This window comes from Hemicordylus capensis, chromosome 5 (assembly GCF_027244095.1).
Source record: "Hemicordylus capensis ecotype Gifberg chromosome 5, rHemCap1.1.pri, whole genome shotgun sequence".
NCBI classification, from domain to species: Eukaryota; Metazoa; Chordata; class Lepidosauria; order Squamata; family Cordylidae; genus Hemicordylus; species Hemicordylus capensis.
Window position 1 is genome coordinate 255697874 of NC_069661.1, and position 11702 is coordinate 255709575.

The 11702-nt window shown below is 44.8% G+C and overlaps 1 protein-coding gene across 1 annotated transcript; it reads right to left on the bottom strand.

Moving 5' to 3' along the window:
- Positions 1-421: 421 nt before the first annotated feature.
- LOC128327676 (uncharacterized) lies at positions 422-5596 on the bottom strand. The gene is made up of 3 exons (XM_053256743.1): positions 5241-5596; positions 3727-3772; positions 422-1209 (listed from the first exon to the last, which is right to left on the bottom strand). The coding sequence occupies exons 1-3, from the start codon at positions 5442-5444 to the stop codon at positions 791-793; spliced, it is 669 nt and encodes a 222-aa protein (XP_053112718.1). The 5' UTR covers positions 5445-5596; the 3' UTR covers positions 422-790.
- Between the last annotated feature and the right edge of the window lie 6106 nt (positions 5597-11702).

Genomic DNA, 11702 nt, shown 5'->3' on the forward strand with positions numbered 1-11702 from the left:
CTTGCTTGCACCATCCTTTTTGAGCTATTACTTACAAAATGAACTGCTGTTGAATGTGTTTAACTGCTGTTATATGTATTTATATATATTTGGAGGATTACTATTACTTAGCTGCTATGGAATGAATTGTTATTTAATTTGTTTAAATGCCATTGTACTTGTTTATATATATTTTGATAACTATTGCTATTGTGATGTGTACTCAATGTTGCTATTATATTATAGAAGTGTTGCTGTTACACTTTGAGATGGATTCATCTGGAATGTTTTTTTAATCATTAGCCATATTTGTATGATGATTATATTGGCTGTGATTTGATATTAAAAATATCAAAAATATCATACATTATTTTTTTAATCCTTTTGTCCATTTAAGCTGCCTTGAAGTTTGTTTGTTTTAAGAGAACGGGCTATAAATATTAGTATATTTAATCTCAGTCTAACCTAATAGCACTCATACATAGCCCATGTTATTTTTATAAAAGATGTGCCACGTGTATAAGCAATGGGCCCCTCCTGCATTCAAGCAGGATGCAGCCATTCGCTCAGGCAATTGTATTTTGAAGTCAGCACTGCCTTTCCCAGTCACTAACTCATGCAATGTGCTTTTAAAAAAGCATGAATATTCATGATGAATCCCTGTCGTTTATTGTCATGAGTCAGCCCTCAGCTGGAGCGAAGTCCTGAACCACCCATCCTGCTTGTTTTGTTCATGCAAACCACGCCCCAAGGCGGCTCAGGCGAAGTGGGTCACGCTGCAGCTCCTCTGGAAGGGTGCCCACCATGGGGGTTAGTTGTCCTTTTCTTGGGGAACCACGTGGGCTTCGCAGAAGTGCTGGGCCAGCCATTCTCTGGTCCTCTTGGCTTTGCAACGGAGGCAAGGTTGGGCCTTCACCCAGCATCTCTCGATCTCCCTCTCTGCTGCCTCCCTTTGTTTCAGACTGCAGGTGCTGGGGGTGTAATCAGTCCCACTCCCTGAGAACACCTGGGAGTCCAAACACTCCGAATCTGAGGAGTCGTCACTGGGGCAGAAGGTTTCCTGGCTGAGTTTGGAGGGGCACTTCTGCATCCGCTTCTTCACAGGAGGAGAGCTGGGGGTGCAGTGAGCCCGGGGTTTCTCTTTCCCGCCAAGCAAGTGCCTTAAGAAGCCACAGATGCCAAGCCTACAGTGACATGTGCAGGAAGGGCCCCGGTCACCCAAGAGCCCACCTAAAAGCCAGAAAGAGTCAGGGAGAGGAGAAATTATTCTATCTATCTATCTATCTATCTATCTATCTATCTATCTATCACATTTTTATACTGCCCAAAATGCAAGTTCTCTGGGCGGTTTTCAAAACAATAAAAACCAATAAAAAGATTAACACATTAAAATTTAACATGTTAAAACTATTAAAACACAATTAAAACACAGTTAAAACAATGTCTAATTAAAAGCCTGGGTGAACAAATGCATCTTGCCTGCCTTTTTAAAAGTTGTAAGAGATGGGGAGGCTCTTATTTCAGCAGGAAGAGTGTTCCAAAGCCTCGGGGCAGCAGTGGAGAAGGCCCGTCCCCGAGTAGCCACCAGACAAGCCGGTGGCAACTGCAGATGAACCTCTCCAGATGATCTCAATAGGCAATGCAGTTCATAGCAAAGAAGACACTCTCTTAAATACCCAGGGCCCAAGCTGTTTAGGGCTTTATAGGTTATAACCAAAACTTTGTACTTTGCCCGGAAACTTATCGGCAGCCAGTGTAAATCTGTTAAGATAGGAGTGATATGGTCTCTCCGAGATGACCCAGAGACCAACCTGGCTGCCACATTCTGGACTAATTGCAGTTTCCAGACTACGTACAAAGGCGCATAGAGCGCATTGCAGTATTAAAATTAGCCAAACAATTATTATTATTATCCAAACAATTATTATTAGCCACATTAGCCAAACTAACAAGTAGCCAAACTAATATTGCATGACCCTCATGGCTTAGGAAAGAAAATAGCTTAGGAGGTCCTCCCTGCCATGATCCCTGCCTAAGGGGAGATATGAGAGAAATCTTCAAATATTGAAAAAGGCGGTCGCATGGGAGACAGAGCAGGCCTGCTCTCTGTTACTCCTGAGGGCAAGACTAGAACCCTTGGCTTGAAAGGAAAGGAAGCAGATACAGGCTAGACATTGGGAGGGATTTCTTAATTGTAAGGGCTATTAGATGGGGGAATTAAGAGCTCTTTGATGGAGGGTACAGTTTGGCGGTGGGCTCTCCTTTGCTAGACATTTCCAAACAGAGGCTGGGTGGCCATCTGCTAAGGATGCTGTGCTGAGCTGTGGGTTGGATTAGAAGACCTCCAAGGGCCCTTCCAACCCTTCTAAAATTCTATGATTCAACCAATGACTTGACATGGGGTTGGTTGGCCCGGAGTTTCCAGAAATCAGCATCGGTCTCCAGGTGACTCTTGAAAGCAATCTGGAGATTTTCATGGCTCGAGATTGTGAAAAATATTGGGGGCGGGGGAACTCCAGAAAGAGATTCAAGCATACATTTTTGTAGGGAAGTTTTCCAGCATGTTGGGAGGACCTGCCATCACCAATAAGCTGGATGTGCAGGAAAATAAAATCAGGTTTAAACCTCTACTGAAACCAGAATGCAAACAAAAGTCCACTAAAAATCAGAGTTAGGCTCAGAGATCCATGGTGGCGTTGGGGACTGGAGCAGAGAAGTGGACGGCCAGAGCTTAGGAGGGCAAGGGGCAGGCCAGGCGACTGAGCTGGATAGCCTCAAGGCCAGAAACAAGGCCAGAGGGAACCAGGGGCTGGAATTCCAACTTCAGTGAAGGATAAGAACCAGAAAGATTAAAGGCGCTGAGGTTCAGGGCTTAGGGCTGGAAATTGTGCCAGGGATATCAAAAAGAGGTAACCAGGAAAACGCAGGAGATGAACTCAGAACTATGGAGCTTCCAAGTCTCTCTCTCTCTCTAGGATGGGGGGGAAACCTATGAATGACTGTACCTGTGTTTACTGTACACAGAAGCTGTATTCAGATGTGATACAAAGGATGCTGTACTCAGGTCCTCACCTGGCCTTGTCACCCACCCTCGATAGCCCTTCCAACCGATAGCATGCCTCGATAGCATGCCACTCACAGTCACAGCACCATTCATCTGAAGAGGTTAATGCTGCATCTGTGACGGCTGGTGTTTCCGCAATCAGGAGGCTGAGGCGTCTTCCTCTTCAAACCAATGCCACTGTAACCGTGAGCGGTACACTGCTGGGGTGAGTGACAAGGTTGAGGCAGAACTTCCGGCCCGGCGTTAGACGCTGTATGTGTGCACAGCATCTTTTGTATCACGTCTGAATAAGGGTAGATTGTACGAGTGTTTAACAGGAGTATAGGGATTGGGTCAGGGCTGGATTTCATGGGGCGGCTACTCCAAAATGGTACTCCAGTGGCTGGTAGGGTGGTCATGGATAGCACGTGGCGTAACAGGATATAGCAAGGGGGGGGGCATGAGAGGGAATGACCAGAACCAAGTGGATTGTGGAGGGAGGGAAAGGTGATATTGATGATAGCAGGCAACTTTGATTTCTTGAAATACCTTCTCACTTCAGTTATCCCCTACAAGCCAAGCATTGGCTTTTAAACTTCCAGTTGCCCTCTGTGTTTTTTTAAATGATGTGAACAAACCTCTTCTAGTAGCAAAAGAGAATTCATTTTTACATTTTATCACTGAGCGGAAGATAAAATTTTTACCTTTGCACTTTATCAGGCAGCTTCCAGCATGATGTTTGTTGCATAGCTGTGCCCAGAAAATATGGAAGTCAATCACTTTTGTTATTCCATTTTAGAAATGTATGTAATTCATGATACAGTCATCCCTCACCAACTGCAAGGGTTCAGTTCCGGTGAAACTTTACAGTTTGCAAATTCGTGGTTGGCGAGCAATTGAAATCAATGGGCAACAAGGGGTTTGGGGAAGTGTGGTCACGAAAAGACCGAAAAAACAAAGAAAAATTACCAAAAAATTGCCAAAAATCACACAGAATCCCTAAATATCACCAAGAATAAGTAAGAGGAGTTAGCAAATTGAACCAATTTGGGTTTTTTTTAAAAAAAAATACCCAAACCACTCAAAGTCAGTTTAAATCACAAGGAGTTGGCAGGGTCAGCAAGAGGAATGAGTTGATTGAACCTCTGAAACCCACCCCTCCACATTGTGGAAAACCCCCGCAAATCACTAAAATATCTCGCCAAACCTCTGATACTCGGGTCGTGGTTGGAGAGACTAGTCACAATTTCCCAGTCACAGATACTCAAAATCACAGTTGGCAAGGGATGAGAGGAAAATTATTTGCTACTAGTCTGATGGCTATAGGCCACCTCCAGCCTCAGAGGCAAGATAACTCCAAATACCAATTGCTCTGTTCTTATGTACTGTTACTGTCTTTTTATCACACGCTCCATGTGCCTCAGAGCTAATAGCTTCAGAGCCCGAAGCACTGAAATAGTGCATTAATTGTGAATAGAACAGTTAAAATTGATCACATTTGTTCTGCTTGGAGGTTGAAGACAAATAAGCAAATTCACAGGATTTGGCTTTGGAAGAGAGCACCTTGCTTTTCTAGCAAAGTCCGGGAAATCTGATGTTCAAGTATCTTTAAAGCTGGGATTCTGAAACTTGGATCTCCAAATGTTGTTGACAACAGCTCCCGTTATCTTCAATCACTGCAAGGCTTCTCATTTATTTATCTTTTTTAAAAAAACATTTACATCCCGCTCTTCCTCCAAGGAGCCCAGAGCAGTGTACTACATATTTAAGTTTCTCCTCACAACAACCCTGTGAAGTAGGTTAGGCTGAGAGAGAGGTGACTGGCCCAGAGTCACCCAGCAAGTCTCATGGCTGAATGGGGATTTGAACTGTGAAAACATGAATGGTGTTTCACAGCCACTCATATAGTTCTCTGATCCCAACCTACCTTAAAATGACTGTGTGTGTGTGTGTGTGTGTGTGGTGTTCTTAGACTACCATCATCCTCGTTGTGGCTGGGGATAATGGGAGTTGTAGTCCAACAACATCTGGAGACCCAAGGTTGGGAATACCTGATATAGAGGAATTGATGTAACTTTGGTATAGAATGGAGTTTCTGCATCGTCACTTGGACGGCGAGAAACATATTTCCCGCTCTTTGCTTTCCTTCCACAGCTCAGGCCCAAGCTTCAAACATGACAGGAATATGGTTCATTTAAAAAAAACAAACAAACCTTACCCACTGCAAACCGAAGTAGACGATCTTTATAGCAGCAACAGCCAAACAATAAAATAGTAAGATTTCTCCTAAAAGCCAGCAAATTTCCTCCTCATTTTCCTCCTCCATCCTCTTTTCACAACAGTGCAATTCTGTGGGGGGCACCAAGTCTACTGAGTCTCCGTGGGAATAGACCCACCACGAATAGAGGAAAGGGAGTGCCATTGCTGCTGCTTGCTTCACAACAAAGCAAAATGTCAGGTGAGTGGACGGGACTGGGGAGTGTCCAGAGGTGGCAGCGGCAGCAGCAGCGACATGGTACCCTGGCAACGGTGGAGGCTGGTTTGCCTCACAAGCTTTGCCCAGAAGCAACTAGAACATGTTGCTCACATCATTCTCAGAACCATGGTAACAAGGCATGGAAGACGGCCCATTTGACACGGCAGTCTAGAAGTTTCTGTAATACAGCCCCTATTCAGACATTATGCTACCGTATGTGCATATAGGTATCTATACACACATACATATGTTTGAATGACTGTACAGGTGGCCCTCGAAATTTGTGGGGGTTCTGTTCTCACCTATAGGCATGAATACGGAAGCCACGAATAATGAAACCTTACCCCTATGGGAGTCTAGGGGTTAGGGTCCTAACAAAGGGGACCCCCCCCCCCGAGAAAGGCAAGGGAGGCAGAAATAAGAGGAGAAAAGCACTGCACCATGTTCTTCAGGCCTCCAGCTCTCCAGCAATGCCTCCCCAACCCCCCAGTCAAATATTCACCAAAAACAAATATTTTAAGAGTCACAAAATGTCTCTCCACTGTAAAACGGTGGCTGGAAATTTTATTTATTTATTTATTTATTTATTTATTTATTTGACGTATTTATATCCTGCCCAAAACTTACTGTCTCTGGGTAGTTCACAATAAAATACAAATTACAACAAAATAAAAAGGCTAAAACCACAATAATTTAAAATTATTCCTCCTTCCTCTTCCTCAGGGCGGTGGGCGAAGCAGGCAAAGCCTTCCTTCTCCTCAGCCTGTCCTCATCCGGCCGCCCTTCCTCCTCCTCAGAGCAGTGGTGCTACTCCCACTGCCCATCCTCGTCTGGCCACCATTTTCTTCTTCGTCCATTGCTGTACTGAGAAGCAGCTCCGCCCCCGCTTTTTCATTGGTCGCGGCTGCAGTAGGGGCGCGGTTTGCCACGCATCCCCACATCCCCATCGATCCCCATGCATGCTGGCTTAGAGAATTAATTATATAGATAGATAATCAGCATCTTGTATTGTGCCCAGAAACTTATTGGCAATCAAGCTCTCTCTCTCAATACTGGAATATTATGGTCTCTCCAAGACGATGATGATCATGATGACGACGATGATGATGATGATTAATTCGATTTCTATACCGCCCTTCCAAAAATGGCTCAGGGCAGTTTACAAAGAGAAATAACAAACAAATAAGATGGCTCCCTGTCTCCAAAGGCTCACATTCTAAAAAGAAACATAAGACACACACTAGCAACAGCCACTGGAGGTCCTGTGCTGGGGGTTGATAGGGCCAGTTACTCTCCCCCTACTAAATAAAGAGAATCACCACGGTAAAAGGTGCCTCTTTGCCCAGTTATCAGGGGTCTAGCAAGATGACCCAGAGACCAACCTGGCTGCTGCATTCTAGACCAACTGCAGTTTCCGGACTACATACAAAGGCAGCCCCACACAGAGTGCATAGCAGAAGTCAAGTCTGAAGGTTACCATACCAGCAGATGTACTACCGTTCAGAGGTCGTTTATCTCACGAAATGGATGGAGCTGGCATATCAGCTGAAGCTGATGTTGAAATAGAGAAGTAGATTCGGGTGTCATCAGCATTCTAATAACACCTTGCACCCAATCTCCGGATGATCTCTCCCAGAAGTTTCATGTAGATGTTAAACAACATTGGAGACCATATGGAGCCCTGATGGACACCATAGAAGAGTTCAGATCTTGAAGAACAATAGTCTCCAAGGGGCACCATCTGCAACCTGCCCGAGATGTAAGTGCAGAACATCTGCAAAGCAGTGCCTCCCACTCCCAACCCCTTCAGACGCTCCAGAAAGATACTATGGTTGATAGGATTGAAAGCCACAGAGAGATCCAAAAAGGCCAACAGAGTCACACAGTTCCTCTGTCAATTCCCTGTTGCATATCATCCATCAGGCTGACCAAGCCTGCCTGCTCCACCCCAAAGCCTGCCCCGGCCGGAAGTCATTTGGGGGTCATTTCCGGCCACTCAAAACCACGGATACACAGATTTTGCCTATTTTTCGACTCATAGATAAAGAAACTGGGTCTCTAAGACCCAACCACATTTATGTGAATTGCCGAAACCACGATCCGCAAATCCTCAGATAACGAGAGCCACCCTGTACTTGCCTGCCTTCCTTTTAGAACTGAGTCTGGGTGTGGCCTCCTCAAGGGTACAGATCAGGAGCTGGACTACTCTACAGCCCTATGCACACCATCAGCATGGCGTAGTGGTTAGAGTGTTGGACTAGGACTGGGAAGACCCTGGTTCGAATCCCCATCCAACCACGAAACTCACTGAGTGACTCTGGGCCAGACCAGTCATGTATCTCTCAGCCTAACCTACCTCACAGGGTTGTTGTGTGGATAAACATAACCAGGTACATCGCTCTGAGCTCCTCAGAGAAAAAAGCGGGATATAAATGTAAAAATAAATTAGTTAATTAATTAATTAATTAAAATATTTACCTGAATTTAAGACTAGTTTTCCCCCATGTTTTTTGATATTAGAGCTCAGGAGGTCATCTCAAACAGAGTCCTGTTCCTTTTGAGTAAATGCAGGTATAACCTATATGTAATCTGTACTTTTAAAGGGGGTCATCTTAAATTCAGAGTACTCTTCGATTCAGGTAAATATGGTATATTCAACACACGTACAATCTGTGTGCATGTAGTTATTCACAGGTTATGTGGAACACATGTACAGCAGTGGTACACTTCCTCTCTGTATCTTGCATTTCAGGAAGCCTGTATTCAGGCTCACTTTTTAAATGAACGCAGATAAAGTCATTCAGACTGAGCGCATAAGAACAAAAGAACATAAGAATATAAGAACAGCCCTGCTGGATCAGGCCCAAGGAGGCCCATCTAGTACAGCATCCTGTTTCGCACAGTGGCCCACCAGATGCCGCTGGAAGCCACAGGCAGGAGTTGAGGGCATGCCTTCTTCTCTCCTGCTGTTACTCCCCTGCAACTGCTAATCACCAGAGGCATCCTGCCTTTGAGGCTGGAGGTGGCCTATAGCCCTCCGACTAGTAGCCGTTGATAGACCTCTCCTCCATGAAGTTATCCAAACCCTTCTTAAAGCCATCCAGGTTGTTGGATGTCACCACATCTTGTGGCAGAGAATTCCACAAGTGGATTATGCATTGTCTGAAAAAGTACTTCCGTTTGTTGGTCCTAGATTTCCCTGAAATCAATTTCATGGGATGACCCCTGGTTCTAGTGTTATGGGAGAGGGAGAAGAATTTCTCTCTATCCACTTTCTCCACACCATGCATGAGTTTATAGGCCTCTATCATGTCTCCCCGCAGTCATCTTTTTTCTAAACTAAAAAGCCCCAGGTGTTGTAGTCTTGCCTCATAAGAAAGGTGCTCCAGGCCCCTGATCATCTTGGTTGCCCTCTTCTGCACCTGTTCCAGTTCAACAATGTCCTTTTTTAGATGTGGTGACCAGAATTCCATGCAGTACTCCAAGTGTGGTCGCACCATATTTTTGTATAAGGGCATTATAATATTAGCCGTTTTAATTTCAACCCCTTTCCTAATGATCCCTAGCATGGAATTGGCCTTTTTCACAGCTGCCGCACATTGAGTCGACACTTTCAATGAGCTGTCTACCACGACCCCAAGATCCCTCTCCTGGTCAGTCACCAACAGCTCAGATCCCATCAGCATATACTTGAAGTTGGGGGTTTTCGTCCCAGTGTTCATCACTTCACACTTGCCAACACTGAACTGCATTTGCCACTTTGTCGCCCACTCGCCCAGTTTGGAGAGATCCCTTTGGAGCTCCTCACAATCCGTTTGGGATTTCACTACCCAAAAGAGTTTGGTATCATCTTCAAATGTTGCCACCTCGCTGCTTACTCCTGCTTCTAGATCATTTATTAATAAATTAAAAAGCATCGGTCCCAGTACAGATCCCTGGGGGACCCCACTTCTTACTTCCCTCCATTGTGAAAACTCTCCATTTATACCTACCCTCTGTTTCCTGTCTTTCAACCAGATAGCAATCCACACATGTACTTGTCCCCTTATCCCATGACCGCCAAGTTTCCTCATGAGTCTTTTGTGAGGAACTTTGTCAAAAGCTTTTTGGAAGTCCAGGTATACTATGTCAACTGGATCACCTTGATCCACACACTTGTTGACACTCTCAAAGAACTCCAAAAAGTTGGTGAGGCAAGATTTACCTTTGCAGAAGCCATGCTGGTCCACTCCCAGCAGGGCCTGATCTTCTAGGTGCTTTACAATTTTATCCTTGATGATGCTTTCCATCAATTTGCCTGGAATGGACGTTAAGCTAACTGGCTTGTAATTTCCCGGATTGCCCCTGGATCCCTTTTTGAAAATCAGTGTTACATTTGCTACTCTCGTCCTCTGGTACAGAGCCTGATTTCAGGGATAAGTTATATATTTTAGCAAGGTTGGCAATTTCACATTTGAGTTCTTTGAAGACTTTTGGATGGATGCCATACGGCCCTGGTGATTTGCTAGTTTTCAGTTTTTCCAGACAGTACATCATCCCTTGTCACTTCTAGCTGACTCAGTTCTTTAGCCTCCATCCCTAAAAAGCCTGGTTCAGGTCAGTATCCTCTGCCGTGAAGACGGACACAAAGAACTCATTTAGCTTCTCTGCAACCTCCATATCCTCCTTAATAATCCCTTTCACTCCCTCATTGTCTAATGGTCCAACTGTCTCCCTGGCAGGTTTCCTGCTTCTGGTGTATTTAAAGAAGTTTTTGTTATTCCCCTTGATACGTTTGGCTAAATGTTCCTCAAACTCTCTTTTTGCCTCCCTTATGGTTACCTTGCATTTCTTTTGCCAGAGTTTGTGTTCCTTTCTGTTCTCTTCGTTTGGACAGGCCTTCCAGTTTCGGAAGGAAGTCTTCTTCCCTTTTATGGCTTCCTTGATGGTACCCGTTAGCCATGCTGGCATCCTCCTGGACTTAGTGGTACCTTTCCTCCTTTTGGGTATACAATCTAACTGGGCTTCTAGTATTGTGGCTTTGAGTAAACTCCATGCACTCTGGAGCGAAGTGACTCTCCTGATTTTCCCTTTCAGCTTTCTTTTCACCATACTCCTCATTTTGGAGAAGTTTCCTCTTCTGAAATTCAAAATGTCTGTGTTAGACATCCTTGGTGATTCTTTCCCCGCATGTATGCTGAATTTGATGGCACTATGGTCACCGTTCCCTAAAGGGTTGATGGCACTGACATCGTGCACCAGGTCCTGGGTGCCACTAAGAATTAAGCCCAAGGTCGCCTTCTCTCTGGTTGGTTCCAAGACCAACTGTTCTAGGGCACAGTCATTTAGCATATCTAGAAATATGACCTCTTTGTCATGACCTGACTGTGAATTTACCCAGTCTATGTGTGGGTAATTGAAGTCACCCATGATTATAGTCTCGCCTCTCCTTGACGCCTCCCTGATTTCCTGCTGCAAATCCCAGTCCCTGTCAGCATTTTGATCCAGAGGGTGAATGCTTAATGTCTGATTAGGGCTTATGTGCATTGAGCACAATATGTATGTAGCTTTACATGCATATAGACCTGTGTGTGCATATATACTGTACACAGATTTATGTGAATTGAAAATAATAATGGGTGAATAAAGCATCAACATCTAAAGACTGCCCTTTTTAAGCAGGCTTTTGGCCAGTGAGTGGTCCCACCCCAGCTCTCTTTTCGATGTAGCTCTGTTTTTGTTTTGTTTTAGGCGGGGGGGGGGTTGTTTTGTTTTTTGGTTAAAGCTTTATTACTATGTTCACCTTGTTATTAACCACCTTGGGGCCTTTGGATGAAGGGCAGTATAAAAATATAAATAATATAAATATAACAGATAAATATAAATAACTGATATACAAATAGACAAACTGCAGGGTTGGTAGCAGGAAAAATGATGGGAACACACAGCCCTAAAAAAACAAATGTTATTTATACACTTCAGATCTGCAGAAGCTCTACCCATCAGCTCAGCAGGGGGGCACCTAGGTAATTTTGGTGCCCAGACCTGAAGGGCTTTGCAGCCCCCACCCTCCCGCCATGAGTTAAAATTTAAAAAGCTAAACGGGGGGGGGTTTGGAAGTGAAACCTGCGTTTTTCCCGTGGAGGGGCTCCGCAAAAGGATGCCGCCGCTGCCCCATCACATCGAACTGTGGTGCTGAAAGGTCCAGGGGGGCCTCCTTCTTCC